The sequence below is a fragment of the Dendrobates tinctorius genome, unplaced genomic scaffold, assembly GCF_039654945.1.
Source record: "Dendrobates tinctorius isolate UK_male_01 unplaced genomic scaffold, ASM3965494v1 ptg000102l, whole genome shotgun sequence".
Taxonomy (NCBI): domain Eukaryota; kingdom Metazoa; phylum Chordata; class Amphibia; order Anura; family Dendrobatidae; genus Dendrobates; species Dendrobates tinctorius.
The window spans coordinates 37696288-37718128 of NW_027361770.1; the positions used below are offsets into that span (position 1 = coordinate 37696288).

Sequence of the window (21841 nt, forward strand, 5' to 3'; positions counted from 1 at the left end):
AAGTCACAAACAGGGATAACACCACTTAGCTTTGCTCTGTTGCTCTTGCTCCCAGCAGCAGAGTCTACCACCGGAATGCAGCTTTCCTCCAGAATCACTGCTACTTCACCAAGCTTTGTCAGAGCTGCAAGGAACTCTCTCTCGCTCCTTCCACACCAGGACTCTGACTGAGCTGCCAGGAACTCTCTCTAGCTCCTCCACCAAGGATGGTTGAAATGACCAATATCACCAACAGTGATTGCAACCACCTGAAACTTTTATAGGTAAGAGCCAGCAATCACACCTGCTTCATAATCACATGCACTAAACTAAAGTAACCAGAATGCAATGACCCTAACGGCCACCAAGGGCAAAACTAGAACTGAAACCACTACAGTGCAATGACCCTAATGGCCACTGGGGGCAAAACTATCTTTAAGCACACAGCTTAAGGAAAAAAAAAGGTTACTAGTGCAAAATCTGTCATAATCCAGCCTGGATCATGACAGTCGTCTTATGGACACCTCTCCATTACCAAGCTGTGGGCTTGATGTCACCTGACAATACAAATGTGACTCAACACCACAAATATTAACCTCACTTGCCACCACCACAGGTGCATCTAATAGATGTGCCTTATCTATAGTGGCTGCAGGCTGCTATTTTTATGCTGGGGGCTAATATCCATGGCCACTTACCAGTTTGAGAATACCAGCCCCCGGCTGTCTGCTTTAGCTTGGCTGGTTGTCAAAAAATGGGGGAAACCCATGCTGTTTTTTTAACCCCTTAGCGACAGAGCCAGTTTGCAGCTTAATGACCAGGCCAATTTTTACAATTCTGACCACTGTCCCTTTATGAGGTTATAACTCTGGAACGCTTTAATGGATCCTACTGATTCTGAGATTGTTTTTTCGTGACATATTGTACTTCATGTTAGTGGTAAAATTTCTTCGATAAGTCTTGTGTTTATTTATGAAAAAAACAGAAATATGGCAAAAAATTTTAAAATTTTGCAATTTTAAAACTTTTTAAATTTTTATGCCCTTAAATCAGAGAGATGTGTCACATAAATTTCTTAATAAATAACATTTCCCACATGTCTACTTTACATCAGCACAATTTTGGATGCAAAATTTTTTTTTGTTAGGAAGGTATAAGGGTTAAAAGTTGACCAGCGATTTCTCATTTTTACAACAAAATTTACAAAGCCATTTTTTTAGGGACCACATCATATTTAAAGTCATTTTGAGGGGTGTACATGACAGAAAATACCCAAAAGTGGCACCATTCTAAAAACTAGACCCCTCAAGGTGCTCAAAACCACATTCAAGAAGTTTATTAACCCTTTAAGTGCTTCACAGGAACGAAAGCAATGTGGATGGAAAAAATTAACATTTAACTTTTTTTTGGAAAAAAATTACTTCAGAACCAATTTTTTTTTATTTTCACAAGTGTTAAAAGAGAAAATCAACCACAAAATTTGTTGTACAATTTCTCCTGAATACGCCGATACCCCATATGTGGGGGTAAACCCCTTTTTCAGCACACGGCAGAGATCGCAAGGGATGGAGCACCGTTTGACTTTTTCAACGCAGAATTGGCTGGAATTAAGATCGGATGCCATGTTGCGTTCGGAGAGCCCTTAATGTGCCTAAACAGTGGAAAACTCCAAGTGACCCCATTTTGGAAACTAGACCCATTAAGGAACTTATCTAGATGTGTGGTGAGCACTTTGAACCTTCAAGTGCTTCACAGAAGTTTATAACGTAGAGCCGTGAAAATAAGAAATCCATTTTTTTTCCACAAAAATGATCTTTTCACCCCCAAATTTTTATTTTTACAAGGGTAACAGGAGAAATCATACCCCCACAGTTTTATGCGATTTGTCCTGAGTACACTGATACCCCATATGTGGGGAGGAACCACTGTTTGGGCGCATGGGAGAGCTCTGAAGGGAAGGAGTGCCATTTTGGAATGCAGACTTTGATGGAATGGTCTGCGGGCATCATGTTGCGTTTGCAGAGCCCCTGATGGGCCTAAACAGTGGAAACCCCCCACAAGTGACCCCATTTTGGAAATTAGACCCCTAAGGAACTTATCTAGATGTGTGGTGAGCACTTTGAACCCCCAAGCGCGTCACAGAAGTTTATAAACGCAGAGCCGTGAAAATAAAGTCTTTTTTATTTCCACAAAAGTGATTTTTTAGACCCCAATTTTTAGACCCCCAAAGTTGGTAAATAGTGGAAACCCCTCAATTCTTGCTCCAACCCTAACCCCAACACACCCCTATCCCTAATCCCAACCCTAACCCTAGCCCAACCTTAACCCTAGCCCTAACCCTAGCCTAACCCTAACCCTAACCCTTATGGAAAACTGAAAAAAAAAATATTTTTTTTATTTCATTATGTGTGCCAGAATAAGGGGGTGATAAAAGGGGGGGTTATGTACTATTTTTATTATTTTGATCACTATGATCGTTTATCATAGTGATCAAAATAATGAATGGAATCTGCCAGCCGGAGCCAGCAGATTCCCGGCGGGCGCACTGCGCATGCGCCCGCCATTTTCAAGATGGCGGCGCCCATCGGATGACGCCGGCGGGAGCGGGACCACCGGGAGGGGACGGAGGACAAGGGAGAGGTACTGGGAGGGGACCGGGGGGATCGGGGACCCTATTTCTCTATCCTCTGATGTGCGATCACATCAGAGGAAAGAGAAATTAAATGTAAAATCGCGGCTTTCTTTTTTTTTTTTTTTGCGGTCGCCGTTATAGGGTTAATAACGGCGATCGCAAAAGCGGGGGTCGGTAAAAACCGACCGATTCATGTTCTCTGGGGTCTTCGCTACCCCTGGCAGCCGAGACCCCGGAGAAAATCCGACACTGGGGGGCGCAATTCACTTAAATCACAGCGCCGTGAATTAACGGCGCTGTGGTTTAAGTACCCTTAATTACCGCCGTTAAAAGGCGTATCGGCGGTCGTTAAGGGGTTAAAATTGTTTTTGCATTGTTGAAATAAATAATGGCGTGGGACCCCTCTATTCTTGATAACCATTCTTACTAAAGCTGACAGCTGAGGGTTGCAGCCCAAAGCTGTCAGTTTTGCTTGGCTGATTATTAAAATTACAGGGGAACCAAGTCATTTTTTAAAATTTATTTATAACTTTGGCACTGTCTGCTGAATACACACATCAGTGGTGCTTGCTCTCACTGCTATCCCCGACAGCAGGCATAGGCTGATGGGAGTAGTATTCCCATCAGCCATCACCTCTGATCGGAGGTAAACTTTTTTTCTTCCGGTCACAGCTGAGGGCATGATCTAATGATCTCAGCCAGGTATGTCTGACTCTGAAATGCTGAGGTGCTTCAGAGAAAAACAGGGCTGCGCTGTAGAGTAACCAGATGGGGGGGCGTGGCCTGGCAGGCAATGTGAAATGATACAGGGTCTGTTTCTCCCTCTGGTGTCTGGAGTAATTCGCAGCCCTGCTGACACCACTAATATCCTCGGCCGGACGATCAGATAGATAAGGGGGTAGACTACCTGCAGCTGCATGCTGAAGCCCTGGTGAGGAGCCATGACCCGCCGGAGACAGAAAGATGCAGGAAGGAGAGATGTACTCGGCTCACAAGATGGAGCTGAGGCGAGGAAGGAGTCGGAGAGAGCCAACACTGAATGTCAGAGACGTATGGAGGCTGCAGCTAAGCTGAAGTTTGCTAGAGCTGAGGAGGATTCCCTGCGATCTGGAGGTAAACAAGGGGAGGAGGAGGAGGAGAATGATTCAGAGGATTCCCCGGGAGAGATGGGGGAGGAAGAGGAGCAGCCGCAAAATGGAGGAGCTGTGGTGGGGGCAGGTGAGACCCAGAAGGCAGGGGAGGATCATGAGAATCGCACACTGAAGGACATATTTGCCGCGGTCTCCTTCTGTAAGAATGCCTTAACCACGCTGACACAGCAGGTTCTGGGAATTCAATCTGAAGTGGCTGGTTTAAAAAAAGATATGAAAAAAGCTGATACCAGAACAGAAGAGGTAGAAAAGAGAGTGGGGCAAGCAGAGGACCACATCTCTAAACTGCAGAAAGCAGAAAAAAGATTCACTCAGCAAATCTCTGAAATAGTGGGCAAAAATGATCTAGAGAATCGCTCTAGACGAAATAATATAAGGATTGTTGGCCTCCCGGAAAAATCCAAAGGGAGAAACCCCACAGAATTTATGGAAGAGTGGCTCAGGGAGAAATTTGGCACAGATACTCTGACCAAGTTTTTTTTGCTGTGGAGCGTGCACACAGAGTTCCCATGCAGCCACAACCACCGGGTAGGGGACTATGCACTATGCTTGCTAAGCTTCTTCATTATAGGGATAGAGACATAATTCTAAGGAGGGCGAGAGAGATGGGGGATCTTGCCATGAATGGTGAAAAAGTAGCTATCTACCCAGACTTTTCTATTGCAGTCCAAAAACAGCGTATGCAATTTGGAGGAGTGAAGAAGCGTCTTAGAGAGCTGGGAGTGCAGTACTCCATGATTTTCCCGGCTAAACTAAGGGTGGTGGCGCTTGATAAAGTGCAATTTTTCATCGATCCGATAGAAACTAACCAATGGATTGATATTAATGCGCATAAACTCCGGGGGAAGACATGAGCTGGAATTGATTGATTAGTCAAGAGGACTATGCCTGAGATGGTTGGCTGAGGACATATTACATCTTTCAGTGTCTCGTAAGGAATTCTTAACCGTTTTTTTCCTGTCGAAGAACTGATTTTTGGTAGGCTTCGGCCTTGTTCCTGGTTTTCCTGTCTTTTTTTTTATTTTGCCATCGGTTCTTTGGCCCTTTTATTATACGCCTCTTGATCTGATCTCCTGAATATGATCTTCTTTAGATCCACTGGCATATGGTTGAGATTGAGGCTTTGGCGGGGCGAAATGATTGAGATTTGGTGGTTGCTCAATGTTGGGCACAGCGGGGGTGTCTATTGTTATAGTTTCCAAAATTTGAATTGTTTATATGTTTTATTATATTATTGATGATGTTATACAATGGGATCTTCTATCCTGCACAACAGGACTGGGGGGAGCTGGGAAGATAGTTGCTCTACGTATGCAATTAGATACTGTAGAAGCATAGTGGTGGGGGAGGTGGGAGGGGAGGGGGGCCAGGGACTGGATTACCCAGCTCTCTTTGAGAGTATATGCACTAGGAAGGGGGAGAAGAGGAGGGGACATGAGGGGGGATGGGTGAAGGGGAGGGTGAGGGAGGAGGGATGGGTTCGAACAGCAATGGGGAAAACTACACCGATTAATAATTCCAGTTATCAACACTATGGAGGGAGGGAAATTAAGGTACTAAGTTGGAATGTTAGGGGTTTATCTGACAAAACTAAAGAGGGCAGCTATATTCAAATATATGCAAGACCAGGGCCCATCAGTGGTATGCCTCCTGGAGACTCATCTTTTACCGGACACAACGAGACTCTTGAATAGGCGATGGATACAGAGGGCCTCTCACTCTTTTTCTAGCTATGCAAGGGGGGTATCTGTGCTAATTCATACTTAAATACAATATGAGGAAATAGAGGTGCATATTGACCCGGATGGGCAGTGTGTAGTCATCAAATGTAAATTATTTGGCCACCTTATGTGCATTGCCGCTATTTATATTCCACCCCCCTACTCGAGTACTAAGCTGAGGGAGACTTGGGAATTCTCAGGAAGAGGGGGAGTATTGTCTCTTTTGATAGTGGGTGACTATAATAATGTAATAGACTCTTATTGGGACAGCAATAGGAGGCCGTTCGGAGTATTGAGTGACCCTATAACCCCATTTGGCAATTTAGTTCGGGAAATGGGTTTGATAGACATTTGGAGGGTAAGAAATGACTGGAAACAGTGCTTCTCCTGCTATTCAGCTTCTTATAATACCCTATCTCACATCGACATGGCATTAGCTAATGAGTTGATGAATGTAGTGGTGGGGGATGTGCAATACTTACCGAGAGTGATCTCGGACCACAGTCCCATCCTTGTGTCCATTAAACGGGAGCGTTTGAGAGTGGGGATAAGGGGAGAGTGGAAGTTACATCCGGCCTGGATACAACATATAAATATGCAGGGCATCATGCGTGAGATTGGGGAATTCTTTGTCCATAATGATGTTAGTGCTCATCCTCTGGTGGTATGGGACGCCATGAAGGCATATCTCCAGGGAATTCTATACAGGGATATATGTAGGAGAAAGACACAAACTAAGCGAGATGAGGTAGATAGTCTGGAAGCCCTAACTAGGGCGGAAATATAAATGGCACAGCACGCTACACCCGACACTCAACTGACACTTAGGCAGGCACATGAAAGGGTCAATAGGTTACTACTAGATAAAGCAACTAAGAAGCAGGCTTTTCAGAAGATTAGATTCTACGAAGAAGGGGAAAAAGTTGGTCATCTATTGTCGATTATAGCTGCAGCCCAGAGAGGCAGCTCATTTATACATAGTATGGATACTGCAAAGGGGACAAGGGTTACTGAGACGCCCGAAATTCTGGAGGTCTTCGCAGGTTTTTACCAGAACCTCTATTCATCAAGTAGAATGGGAGGGGAAGGGGGGGCGGAGGCATTTCTAGGAATGGGACTGCTTCCGACACTATATATGGAAGATAGGGATAAGTTGGAGTCTCCTATCACAGTAGAGGAGTTGGAGATGGCTCTGCATGGCATGACTAATGAGAGGGCCCCGGGAGCAGACGGTCTCCCTGCAGAAATATACAAACATCTAGAAGAAATTCTGCTACCCAAGCTATTAATAGTGTTTGAGGAGGCTATGAAAGAAGGGATTTTGCCTGCGTCTATGCGGGAGGCGGTGATAGTGGTGATTCCTAAGGAGGGTAAAAATCCAGGAATTCCAGATTCATACAGGCCAATATCCTTGCTGACAGTTGATGTGAAAATACTGGCTAAAGTGCTGGCGAACCGACTAACTGGTGTTGTTGATACATTGATCCATATGGATCAATCTGGGTTTATGCCAAACACCTCAACAGCAGCCAGTATACGGAGACTATATCTCAATCTGCAGTTGCCAGTCGATAACCCAGGTGGGAGGTTGATAGCCTCACTTGATGCCCATAAAGCCTTTGACTCTGTAGAATGGTCATACCTGTGAAGAGTGCTGCATAGTATGGGTTTTGGTCCTCAATTTACAGCGTGGATTCAGCTATTGTATACTCAACCCACAGCTAGAGTTAAGATTAATGGGGTAATGTCCGCGGGAATACAGCTGCATAGAGGAACGAGGCAAGGCTATCCACTGTCGCCGCTCTTGTTCGCTATTGCGATAGAGCCATTGGCGGCTGCTATTAGACGCAACAAGGCAATAAAGGGTTTTCAATATGGCGATTTGGAGGAAAAGGTGGCCCTGTATGCGGATGACCTTTTGTTATTCCTAGGGGACCCCTCGGCTTCATTGGATCATGCTATGCAGACCATTGAGGGGTTCGGTGAGATCTCAGGACTGACCATAAATTGGTCTAAATCAAGCCTATTTAAAGTGGACAAGGAGGTGGTATGGACTCAGGAAGACATAGGGGCCAGCAAACTACAATGTGTGGAAATGTTTAAATATTTGGGGATACAGGTTTCCCTACCGGTGACTGAGTACCTTAATACTAATCTAGTACCCCTACTGGCAATTCTAAGAACTAAGGTGGATACTTTGAACAAATTACGCTTGTCGGTGGTGGGAAGGATTAGTCTAATTAAAATGGTTTTAATGCCCAAGCCTTTATATATACACTCACTGGCCACTTTATTAGGTACACCATGCTAGTAACGGGTTGGACCCCCTTTTGCCTTCAGAACTGCCTCAATTCTTCGTGGCAGAGATTCAACAAGGTGCTGGAAGCATTCCTCAGAGATTTTGGACCATATTGACATGATGGCATCACACAGTTGGTGCAGATTTGTCGGCTGCACATCCCTGATGCGAATCTCCCGTTCCACCACATCCCAAAGATGCTCTATTGGATTGAGATCTGGTGACTGAGGAGGCCATTTGAGTACAGTGAACTCATTGTCATGTTCAAGAAACCAATCTGAGATGATTCGAGCTTTATGACATGGCGCATTATCCTGCTGAAAGTAGCCATAAGATGCCTGTTCTTAGCTGAGAGGAGTGGTACCCAGTGTGGTCTTCTGCTGCTGTAGCCCATCTGCCTCAAAGTTCGACGCACTGTGCGTTCAGAGATGCTCTTCTGCCTACCTTGGTTGTAACGGGTGGCAATTTGAGTCACTGTTGCCTTTCTATCAGCTCGAACCAGTATGCCCATTCTCCTCTGACCTCTGGCATCAACAAGGCATTTCCGGCCACAGAACTGCCGCTCACTGGATTTTTTTTTTTTCTTTTTCGGACCATTCTCTGTAAACCCTAGAGATGGTTGTGCGTGAAAATCCCAGTAGATCAGCAGTTTCTGAAATACTCAGACCAGCCCTTCTGGCACCAACAATCATGCCACGTTCAAAGGCACTCAAATCATCTTTCTTCCCCATACTGATGCTCGGTTTGAACTGCAGGAGATTGTCTTGACCATGTCTACATGCCTAAATGCACTGAGTTGCTGCCATGTGATTGGCTGATTAGAAATTAAGTCTTAACACACAGTTGGACAGGTGTACCTAATAAAGTGGCCAGTGAGTATATATATATATATTACACAACTCCCCAATCTGGATACCGCAGAAAAGGTTTGGAGTGGTGAATTCACTGTTTAGGGCCTTGGTATGGGGTAAGAAACAACCTAGAATAAGGCTTGAAACCTTGCAAAGACCAAAGGATGAGGGGGGACTGGCACTACCAAATCTGGAACTGTATTTTTTAGCTGCCCAAAGTCAACATCTCAGAGGGTGGTCTAATCAAGAGAAGGCACGCGTCATACAGAGGAGTGCTGGAATACGTACTAAATAGAAGCCCGTTGATATTTGGCCTAGAGGATGGGAAGATGGGTGTAATGGGAGATGGGTGTCCCACTCTGCACTATTACAAGACCTGTGGAACAGACTAAAGAGGGTGAGAGGGGTGACCGGGTTGACTAGATTCACAGTTATATGGGATAATAGTAACCTCACAGAGATTCGGAAACTTGGGAGGCTGGAAACGTAGGGGGCTGACATTAATGTCTCAAATTATGGATAACGGGGAGCTGAGACCGTTTGTGCAATTACAGAGTGAGTTTCAGTTGCCGTATTCTGAATGGTACCACTACTGTCAGGTATGGCATGCCATTACGGCGCAAAAACTTTCCAGAAACCTGCAGATACAATCTGACATAGTGTTGGACTATATATGTGGTGGTGCTGGACTTACGAAAGGGGTAATTTATAACACCTACAAAGATATATTGCATACACATTTAATGGGGTTCCCACTTAAAGCAAGATCCAAAAGGAGGCAGAGATTGGGGTGATGACTGGCGAGGTATGGGACAGCGTCCTAGAATATGTCCCCAAACTCACTGAGTGAACCAGCTAGGTTGTCCCATCTTTGTGATCCATCGAGTGTACCGTACCCCTTTCTGATGTTTAAAATGGGGCTGAGGGACAACTCTGACTGTCCAAGATGTGGGGAGTCTGATGCCGGAATCCTTCATATGATGTGGACTTGTCCCAGGCTATCTGCGTTCTGGTTTAATGTCATTGACAGAATAGAAGGGGCGTACGGAAGTGTTATACCCAAAAACCCACTGGTCTGCATACTGGGATATGTGGAGGAAATTGAAATAGTTAATAGTGCAAAGCTTGCTATAGCCAGACTACTATATGTAGCAAGGAAGCTGATTGCGAGGAACTGGATCAGGAAAGAACCACCTTCTGGGAGAGAGTTTGTGAAACAGGTGTCTTGTATCATCCAGCTGGAGGAAAGGATATATGCTAAAAGAGGCAATTCTAAAACCTATGAGAGGTTGTAGAATCCCTGGTTACAATACGTACAGTTAACTGATGGTAATGTGCTATATTTTACAATGCTGTTGTTGTGGATAAACCATTAATACCTGGACATAGGAACATTTCTGTTTTGTATGGTTTGATTGACAATATGGGTAAAGAGGATGACTAATGGTAAATTACGGTGTAAGAGAAATCTTATGGAAAAAAGAGTTATATATGCTGTCTACATGGGGGGGGGGGGGACAGGGATGTTCAATTTGTAAATCTAGTGTTTGTGGAAGATTTACTGTATATTCTGTATTTTGAATTCTGATTAATAAAAATCTATTTGATCAAAAGAGTAACCAGACAGGCGGATCCCAATGGATTCTGTCTGTCCACTGCCCTGGATTGACAGGTCTCTTACTATATGCACACATAGGAAGAGACGTTTCACTCCAGGTCAGCAGGTGGGGAGAAGCTGCCGACAGTATTTCAAAGGCAAACATACCTGGTTGAGATCATACAGCTAGTGCCTGATACCTGCCACCCATGAACGAGACAGTATCAGCTATCAGGTTCCCTTTAAATAATGATGTGTTTTCAGAATGGTACATATGATTTGCTGGCAGTATAAAGCTGAAATAAATACAGAGAATGCAATGATGTCAAAATAATTTTCCCTCTTTTGTTATGACTATTAATCAATATTGCCAAGCCACACCAGACATTAAAGAGTCCTATTTATTCTTTGATATGTCTATGTATGAATATGAGGTCTTCAATGTATGATGCTGCAAATTAGTTATGTGCAACTCTAAGTTCATGTGTAATATATATTGTATTAAACTAAAATCAAATGCACTTTTTAAAAACCTTTTTACTGAAATGAAATTGTAAATCTGTACAGCACAAACACTTTATTTTTTGTGACTACCAAAGTCGACGATGCACTTAAAAGATATTTTTTTGCTCTTAAATAACACAGGTCAACGAAAAAAATTTTTTTTTCTGGTGTCCAAAATATTTTAATGAATTTGGGGTATTTTTGGGGTGCTGATTCTGAATATGTCATCAGTTTTGCCAGATTGGCTCAAGTTTTTGAGATTTTTGGTATCTTATTTATAGCACTTGTTGGTAAATGCGACGCATCATCTCATTAATTTCTTTGGATTAGTACTTGAACTGAGCAGTTCTCAATATAGTTTTGTGTTAATTAGTGTTCTAAAAGTTTGTTCATAGCTTGATTTTTGCACTAACTTTATGTTGTTGTCTGTTTTCCAGTGAAAAGCATGAACTCATCATGAAGAAGTTGTCTTAACGATCCAGACTCATTCTGTTACATTTGTGGTGAATATACACTGCCAAAACATAGAAGAAACATAACAGACTTCGTAAAAAAAGTGTATTTTGCCTATTTTGGGGTTATGCTTGGGGACCAAGACAAGTTTTGGGCACCACACATAGTGTGCAAAGCATGTATCGAATTATTACGAAAATGGAGCAAAGGACAAAGAAAAAGCTTCAAATTTGGTGTTCCAATGGTGTGGAGAGAGCCAAAAAATCATCATGATGACTGTTATTTCTGTGCAGTGCAAGTGCAAGGATTCAATAAGCATAAGAAACGAAAATGGGAGTAACATGGAATCTGCAAGAAGGCCTGTCCCTCATTGTGAAGATGTGCCTGTACCTGTGTTTACCATAAATAACAGTCATCATGATGATTTTTTGGCTCTCTCCACACCATTGGAACACCAAATTTGAAGCTTTTTCTTTGTCCTTTGCTCCATTTTCGTAATAATTCGATACATGCTTTGCACACTATGTGTGGTGCCCAAAACTTGTCTTGGTCCCCAAGCATAACCCCAAAATAGGCAAAATACACTTTTTTTACGAAGTCTGTTATGTTTCTTCTATGTTTTGGCAGTGTATATTCACCACAAATGTAACAGAATGAGTCTGGATCGTTAAGACAACTTCTTCATGATGAGTTCATGCTTTTCACTGGAAAACAGACAACAACATAAAGTTAGTGCAAAAATCAAGCTATGAACAAACTTTTAGAACACTAATTAACACAAAACTATATTGAGAACTGCTCAGTTCAAGTACTAATCCAAAGAAATTAATGAGATGATGCGTCGCATTTACCAACAAGTGCTATAAATAAGATACCAAAAATCTCAAAAACTTGAGCCAATCTGGCAAAACTGATGACATATTCAGAATCAGCACCCCAAAAATACCCTAAATTCGATGAAATATCTTTGGCACCAAAAATGCTGTTGACCAGTGTAATCTTCTAATTTTATTCTCTAGGCAAAGCAAACAAGTGGAGCTTTGTTTGTATGAGATGATTGATGCCCTTAAAAGCAAATTGAAACCATCCGATAGGGACAGTCTAAAGGTAATGAATTATTATTTTTTTCTTTCCACCACATAAGTACCGTATTTTCTGAAAAGACTTGAAATTACCATTTCTTAGAGTTTTTAATGAAATTATGATATAGTCATATCTCTATAGAGAGCAGAATTATCTGTTTCCAACATACTGTATGTAATGATGTGTAATCTGGGCTGGTCTTAGGCTCAGTGGTGCTATGTGAAAAATTGCCTTTTGGCACCCACACCCCATTGATTAATTTTTTTGTACTAATTTTCTGGCCCGATTTGCACATGTCACTCCTCAAAGGATGATCCTTCAGGCTCAATTTACATTTCAATTTACATTGGAACCATCCTACAGTAGTTCCAATGCTCCTGGTTGATCATTCGCAGTGTAGTCTCTCTCAGTTGGCATCCTATCATCATAGTTTGACTCTGGGATAAGGCTAGAGAGCTCATACTAGGAAGCAACAATGTGCCAGTGTAATGGTAGCAAAAAGGAGCAATGTTCTACAAGATGGCGCTATATATAGAGGGTCTGAGAGGTGTGATATACTGCAGGATGGGGCTGTACATAGAGGGGATAAGAACTGTGATATACTATAGAAGGGGCTTTATATAAAGTACACAAAGGAGAGATCTACTGCAGGATGGGACTTTGTATAGAGAGGCTAAGACTTTGTATAGAGAGGGTCTACAGGATGGGGCTATATAAAGTAACTGATATTACTTGAGCTGTGTTTGTTGCCTGCTAATGAGAGACCAGTGATGTGAAACTGCAAATGCTGCTCTAATAGTGTATATGACAGAGGGTTATCTTTGTCCTATGCATCAATAGAACGGCATTTTCACAAAACTGATCTGTCAGCAGGCAACAAACACAGCTCTACAGTAGTTATTACAGCCTCTTTTATGGAGGAATGCAGGAAGGTTGGGCTAGGCTACAGCAAGCTAGTGATGTAAAAAACACACACAGGCAGGAGAGAGGGAATTTTTATTAATCATACTGCATTACCCCTGGGACAGGGAAGGCTTGCAGCTGCCGCCGAAAAAATCTGAATGTGAGGGATAATGGCAAAGTCAGGAATGCACCTGACGTGGGCACGCTCACTCTGTGACATGATGAGTCTTGGACTCCAGTAATCCGGCGGGAGAATTTGTGCGAACCGCTAGGCGACGGGGTAAAGTGCTTGACTTTCAAAAGGAGCATCCCACTCACTCATTATGCGAATGAGCCAGAACTCTCCCTTCCTCCTGATCCTGTCTCTCACTGATGCAGCCAGATCGTTAGCCATTGTATGCGTCTCTTACCAGACCACAAACAGCCTCCGACACCCACATTATCAAAGGAGACAGAAAAGGAGCAGTGATCACCTTTTAAGGGGAGGAGAAAAGGGCTCACCGGTCTCGAAGAATAAGAGGAGGATGGATGGGACAGAAGCAATTATTAACATTTTACCAGGGCAGAGCAGTCAGGGGCATTTTCTTTAACTACTGTGCCCTATATCCTGTCCTTTGCAACGTCAACCACAGACATAACACGGACTACATACTAATATCCACGGGTATGAAAGAAGCCTAATGCAATGCTGAACGTAATAGCAATATAAATTGCTGTATATTAAACAAAGAGTTTTCTGTAGTAAGATGTACCCAACTCATTGACCACTTCATAACATATGATGTACGGCTACATAATATGTTGTGTCCCTGCCTTTGATGTGGGCTTGCATTTAACATGTTAAATGCTGCTGTCAATCTGTAACGGCAGCATTTACCAAGCGCCAATAGGGGGAGCACGTCATTACATGCTCCCCTGGATGCACATATTTTGTATCGCGACGTTCAGAAAAGTCCCATAGCCTGAAAATTGAAAGCATTATGGGAACATTATGAGAAAAGCAAAAACATTTATTTTTTTTTTTTTACTAATTTCCAATTTTTTTCACCATTGAAATGGAAAAAAAAAACTAACTATGCCCATTTTATATTTGCATAATCGTACTGGAGAATCATATGCAAGGTCAGTTTTACCGCATAATGAACATAGTAAAAAAACCCTCATACAATTATAGAATTGCACTTTTTTGAAATTTCAATGCATTTGGAATTTTTCCTGCTTTCCAGTGCATCATGTGATAAAACGAATGGTGTCAAAGTACAACTTAAGAGAAAAAAAGAGAAATACCTGTGCTTGCTCACATTTCAAAAAGTACCGTAATACTAAAAGCAGCAAAGTGGCATTAAACACCCCTGGTAGTGTCGGGAGGTAAAAAAACAAGAGAGTAAAATATACGGTATATATGACACTGCAATAGATGGATATATAGCATTAGACACATGAAAAAGAAGAAAAAAGTGTATTTAATTAAGGACACTGAAGACAGCAGACAACTGAAAATCAAGATGCTATAGAAAAGTGAAGAGCAATAATGCAATTGTTAGCTGACATTCAGTGTACCTCATGCAAATGGTACCAGATGAAATTACAATCAACCAGTAAACCACAAGCTCAAATATAGGCTGTGCATTGAATGAAGAAAGAGCTACAAACCAACCAGGTTGTAAATTATACTGCGTAAGATAAGTAGCGTGAAGGTAAGTTACCTGTTTAGTGTACATAGAATTGCACTTGTGTTATATGTAGCCTCTTATAGCAACAATGCCAGGCATACAATAGTGCATTTAGGATTAAATGTTTGTGACCACTGCTGGCACTACGTTAAAACCAAGGACATGAATCAAGTGCTAGCATATAAATAGATAAATTAATGTACACCTGTGAAATGCTATTCACAATGTTGTTGTACTGGTAACAGAAATGCAGTTGTCCATTAAGAGGACACAATGTCTATGAACACTCACTGCAGCTATAAAGATCCCGTAGGAGGAACGGTGCAGGGGTCCGTAAGCACTCACTTTGGCTGCTATGATCCCATGGGAGGAGCAGTGCAGAGGTGGAACACTCAAGCATGAGATCTTGTGAAAACTCCCAGGGAGTCCCAGCTGGAGGCTCACCTGGCGCTTCTGCTGGACCACGTGTGGAAGCAAGCAGCGTTTGACGTCACGCTCCTGGGTACGGTAACCTCAAGGGGCCATACTTCCCTTACGCATTTCTAACAGAGTCAGAAGGGCATTCTGGAGATGCAGCTCCTTGCTAGTTAACTTTTTTCTTTTTTATGTGCCTAATGCTATATTTCCATCTAGCTCAGTGAAAAAAGTACTATTTGTCCTGCAAAAAACATGCCCTCATATAGCTATGTGGACAGAAAAATAAAAAAGTTATGGCTCTTGCAAAAAGGGAGGAAGAAAACAAAAATAAAAGAATGGAAAATAGCCTGGTCATGAAGGGATTAAGAGCCATTCTCTTCTTAATGAATTTGATACATTATGGAGCTTCAGTGTGTTTCAGTAATAAATGCATACCAGTAATTACAAATTTGCATAAGTGCGGAAAAATAAGATTGCGATCTTATGTAGAAATCACATCAACGTGGGATGCGGCGATGAGCAGGAGGCAGAGCAGGAGTCAAAGGGTTTATTACAGGGGATACTCCACTCAGGGAGAGAAAAAGTTAAGAGGGGCGTACAAACTGAGTATTGTAACAGGGTAAGAACTAATACTTATGTAACAGGTAAACTTATCAGTCTGATGGTTTCCTGGCAGGGGAAACTTGTAATCACACGGTGGCGACGCAAGTGACACGTGAAGTCTCTGGCCTGATCCTGAAGAAAGTTGAGGCATTGTCTCGTGATGGAAGCGGTGTATCCTGGTTCTCCTCGGCGAGGTCCTGCATTCCTGGGGCGACGTACGTGGTGGGAAGTAGTTTGTGGCACTGCTGTAGTGTGACTCAGTTCAGAGGGGTGAAGGACCCCGGCTCTATAAGATTCACCTGGTCAGACTTACGCCGTGCACCCGCGGAAATCAGCGGGACAGTGCGGGACGAATTCTTGATGACATGGGTGAGCAAGCACAAGGGTATGAGTTGCTCACAGTCAGTCTGCACACGGGCCAGGGAGCTGCAGCATGGGCCTGGATTACTGCATAGCTCCATGGAGAGTGAATCAACCTTCTCCTGCTGCGCGCTCTGTCTTCCCGCCAAGTCTCCTGTTTTCCCATGCACAGTCCCTCTGTTACACCCCCTACAATCGAGTGCAAAGGTCCGCCCCGGCCAGAGAGCTTTTCCCCCGGCAACAATGGTGACAGCCCCAATAGTTCCGGAACCGACACGAGAGAGGTACCACCGGCCCGGTCCATCTTCCTACACTTACATGTAGTTTTAAGTTAGACAAGTGGCAAAAACTGCATAATGAGTAGAAGTCTATGAATGTAAAAAGTTGACTATATATCCTAAAAACTTATTTTTTTTTATGAAAATTTTGATATGCCAAAAAAATTAAACGTTTTTTGTATTGATTATGGGAAAATATTCTTACCTCTGCAACATTTGCTTAAATTTTCTGCAAGTATCTGCAGTAAAATAAGAAATGGCAATCTGCTCTGTTTAGGGCATTTCTGTTGCTTTTTTATGTGCTTCCTGTTTTTTGTGTTGTGGCATGGCAAAGGGCTGTGTAGTCGATGGGAGATATGTGTCTCATAAATGGCTTGTCTCCATAATGTAAAGTATAACAGATATTGCTGTGCTGTTATTGTTTTGCAAGGACCTGTGGTGAGGTCACAGTCACATGACCAGTCAGCTGCTGGGTTCGTGGGTGTGGCTACACCCCTATAATGTGGCCTGCTCCTAAACCAGGTAGCTGTATGTGGGGAGGACTACACCTCCCATGTGTGCTGAGACTCCCGGTCCGAGTTTGCAGCCACGGACATTTTGTGTTCTTTTGCCTGAGCTAAAGGTTATTTTTTGGTGTTATGCTGCCTTGTGGTTTATGACACAAATAAACCTCATGAACTTTGGAAGAACCTGTCTCATGATTGTCTCCCGCTGCACCTGAGCGAGTCACATCCCTACAGTGTATAATTGATGTAGCATAATGCATTTTTAGTGTAGAAATGCTGCAATTCCTCACTTAAAAAAACCACAGTTGCATTTTTCCATTCATTATTCTTAGGCTCCTCATAATATTTTTTGGGAAAATCACACCACATCATAGTTCCGCAGCATTTTTAAACTTACAAAGGCATGAGTTTTCATAAAATCATGTCCACTTTGCTTGAACTAATAAATACAAGAGATTTTCGGCACAAAAAACGCAGCAAAAATGTCTACTGCATTTACGCTACGTGGGAATGTGGCCTAATTCTGTCAGAGTTATAAGAGTTAGGAACAGCAGTGTCCCTGAAGGTGCACCATAAATTTAATTGGGTCACTTGCTTTGACAAAGCTGCACATGTTCACAAGGAAAAAATAACCTTTTTCAAACCGCAAAACGGTGTTTTACAGTGGCTAGAAGACTTCACAGGCTTACATTTCATTTATCATCAGGGCATTAATTCTTGGACCAATCCTTCACGCATGCCTGCATACAAGGACTTCTAGATTGAAGGTCAATCAATCAAACTAGACAACCATTATTAACTGACCAGTCTCCAACACTGGACAGTCATAATTCTTGGACTCTTGGAGGTCTACAGAGAATACGATTATTGATATCTGACGGCTAACACATTAGTTGGATGTAACAGGGATTTGGCTATTTTTTCTTTTTTACTGTTTAGTAAGACCATATGCTATGCCTTCTAATCCACTGCTTTTTTTTTTTTTTTCTTTTACTTTTTTCATCTTTTAGGCTTCTTTTGCCTGTTTGCACCTAGATGCTAAGCAGAAAACTCGCTGCCAAGAATGTCTGTCTTGTAGTTACTATAATGTGATGGGTCATTTGTGTCAGAAAAATACGGATTCTCTTGTCAAATGTAAGTTGTTGTTACTTTTTCTAATTACTTTTGATATTGTTTAAGCATAATCTAATTTTATATATACATATTTTTTTCAATAGTTTTACCTCCAATGTTTTTAACAAGTGATGATTTATATTTTACCAGGCATACAGTAATTGCTTAAAAATTTGGCAATCCAATTAGTTCATGGACAATAAAAACATTATATGGTGATCTTTTAATAGTTGTAGCTTGGATACCTCATAGTTCTTGGCAATTTGAAGTATCTTCATGAAATCTATAAATAGTTATAAAAATTGCAAAAGACGAAAAATAATATTAATTGAAAATGTAGAAGAATGTAGAGCCAAAGATTTATGAACAGTTAAGATAGATTCGTGTGAGATGGATCTTAAAGTCTCGAAGAATGTAAGATCCAAAGAAAGAATGTTACTAAAATAAATTTATTTTCACACACCTGCAGAGCGTCCTCTGTTGTATTTTACTACTGTCTTGTTCCTTTTGAATGCTTTAGGTACAAAAGTGTCTTTAGATATCTTGAAACGACGGTTACATACTGTCAGTTCCAAATACCAGACATCAAAGTTTGTGAAGGACCAAACCACAAATCCGTTATTCAAGGCTGAGATTCACCTTGCTATCCCAAACGTTGTCATGCGACCTAGCCTGGAGGATATACAAGTAAGAAAAGTTATTGTTTTCTCCCCTACTGTCTATTACAGAATCTTGCAAGTCACCAAGGAGTTCTTTGAGCATACAAAAGCACAGGGCTTTGGCCAAGTGCATTTATATGGATCATTAAACTCCAAGCTGACTTCTAATTTTCTTTCTAAGTTTTTCCTTTTGTTACACAGGAGCGATCGGCTGAGCGAAGCGTTCTTATTTATGGTGGACTTAGGAGCGTTAGCTGTTGGCCAAATGATAGTTCGACCCACAGTAATCTACTGTGTATGGGGGTAAAAAAAAATCCAAAGGTAGCCACTAAACAGAAAAAACTAAAGACAGAAACGCAATAATTAAATACCTTGCAGTAAATAAATAGCATAGTGCATGAAAGTAGTATACAGTACGTAGTTAACATGTTTTTTGATTAAAAAAAATTGCGAAAGCCATCCCACCTTGTCACAGTGACCATAGTTGGGACAGTCCTAACCTTACCATTTGTCAAGTGACATTACTGTAGATAAGGGCTGAGATGTACTGAGCCCAACTAGTGGACATACAGATAAAGAAGACCACATCATTAATGCCCAGCTCAAAAGGAAGGCAGGCCTCACATGATGCAAAAAGACAGAACAAAAACCCAAAGGTATAAACTGGGATATAAACTGGTGTGCATGCAGCATGTAAGCGCACATTCACACTAGCCACTAAACAGAAAAAAACAGACAGAAACATAATGACTAAATACCCTGCAGTAAATAAATAGCATAGTGCTTGAAAACAATATACAGTACTTAGTTGTGTATGGGGGGTACAAAATGTACGGTGTAATTTATCATGCAAATTATCATTTAGACATTTAAATTTGGTATCACTATAATCCTACTGACCCGAAGAACAAAAGTTATTTTATTACTTTTAGCAAACCATGAACGGCATGAAAAAATAAATAAAAACAATTGGTGTATTGCTTTTTTTTTGGACACTCTGCATCCTAAAAATGGAAAGAGAAAGAGCGCAAAAATGTTATGTATCCCAAAATGGTACCAGCATAAACGTGCAAAACACAAGCCGTCGTACAATACTTTTAGCAAAAAATAATGAGTGATTGCACAAGGCAATTAGACAACGAAATAGTAGTTACATTTTTCCAGGCGAAGCCTCAGTCTTTTTCTCTATAATCTCAGTCTATCCACTGAGAAGCTCCCCAAAGTATGAACATGTTATTTCTTAACCGCTTCAGGATAAGCGGAAATATGTGTTCTGCCTTCATACATGTTGACACGGAGTGCACTCTAGCATACAGCATAAACCAACTTCTATCTTCCAAAATAAGCAGACTGTTCTCTGTAGTCTAACTTGTTTATTGGTGAAGAGTATAGAACATGCGGTAAAACTATAAAGAATATAAACGACATGGGAAAAGTATTGGCAGATGATCACACAGATAAAGATAAACAGCGGGCTGGTGAAGTATCAACAGAAAAAACTTAAAACTAATCTACTTTATTATAATCATTAAAAAGGAATTAAATCCTGATAAAAGTGCACAAAAGGACAAACACACACATAAGACTACCAAAGTGCTCTACACTAATAGTCACGGGTCGACTCCAAACAGAATTTCTTTAAACCATATTACTCATGTCAGAGCATGTACCAGATAATAGAATACTATGCACTCATAGTTTTCTATAACATTCTGGCAGTTCATATATGCATTGGAGCCATTAATCCCATTCCTCCAATTCTCAGGAGTGAATTGTTCAACGGTTTTATAGTGTTAGACTCGCCCAGTCATAACCTCAGACCCAGTATATATTCAATATTGTATCTGGGTTTCCATAGACACTTGAGCAGCAACAGCATTACGTTATAAGGTTAAAAAAATGGCATAACCTGCAGACTAAGGTACCACTTCTTTATAAAACATTTTCCCACTCAGGGATATGCATGATGTGAAGGTAACTCCTTTAGCATAGCAGAAAATCTTTTTGTATTCATGACAAATATAAAGGGAGGATCTCACCCAAGTTACATATCACAGGGTTCCTCCATATAATACATCTCCCGTTCTCCCGACGCGTTTCGCTGTTAGCCAGATCATCAGGGGAGTTGATATGATGTAGAGAAATGTCTGCTTCCCATAGAAATTGCCATCAAATGAGCTGCTTATCCATCTGTCTTTTTATTAAGCGCACCTTAGCTCCTCCCCACCCACACATGTGGAGTGAATGATTAATGCTGACGTCTTCCTATCAGGGTGAGCCCCATAATGCACCGGGTCATTCCCTCCCAGTGTTGCCCTGGAAACATGGACGCTCAAACCACCAACTCAATTGAACCTGCGCAGATACGTGACACATGTGCGCAGGGAACGCTCAGATACCTATCATCTGATATGAGCGTCCTCTCACGTGACAATACTGCACTCACTCTTTTCCTCGGCATCATTTGAGGAGTGCGTTCGATATTCCATTCTGCCCCCACTTCCATAGTTATTGCGCAAGCGCAGATTGTAGCTCAGACTATGTACCGCGCAGGCGCTGGTTCAAAAACTCACGCAGGCGCATTAGATAACGCGGCATCATAACTCTCCAGAGGGGAGCCACATTCATGTGCGCTACCGCGCAATCGCCAGTTTCTCTGGACCCGCACTTACCAGCATACATTGTACACTGCGCAAGCGCCATCTTGGATGTCCTTACGTATGCGCCGAACACAGCGACACCAAAGGTGCTTCTGTCCAAATGTGCAGGCGCTGGTCAAGGCAATATAGTCCTTATTCTAGAACGGACTATGTAAAAGTCTCAAAGCGCATTAACATGCATATTGGTCATAACCGTGTAATAATTATCACATCTATTTCTGTTCCCACATTAAGACACAACGGCATAATGCATTATTCTAAGACGTAGTCATGACCCACTTAAAGGTGCCTGGCGGGAAATTCATCTGATCGAGCATCCCCCTATTTATCCGTGATTCCCATAAAAGATTCTCAATGGAGGAGGTATTCTGAATACTAGTCAGCAACAATCTGCAGGAG

At 41.9% G+C, this 21841-nt stretch overlaps 1 protein-coding gene across 1 annotated transcript in view; it reads left to right on the forward strand.

The window, feature by feature from the left end:
- Positions 1-21841, forward strand: part of LOC141099782 (dynein axonemal heavy chain 5-like) — a 587253-nt gene that overhangs the window by 168661 nt on the left and 396751 nt on the right. The window contains exons 23-25 of the mRNA XM_073587845.1: positions 12207-12294; positions 18021-18144; positions 18644-18810. Of these exons, the coding sequence (XP_073443946.1) occupies positions 12207-12294; positions 18021-18144; positions 18644-18810 (379 nt within the window). The remainder of the gene's footprint in view (positions 1-12206; positions 12295-18020; positions 18145-18643; positions 18811-21841) is intronic.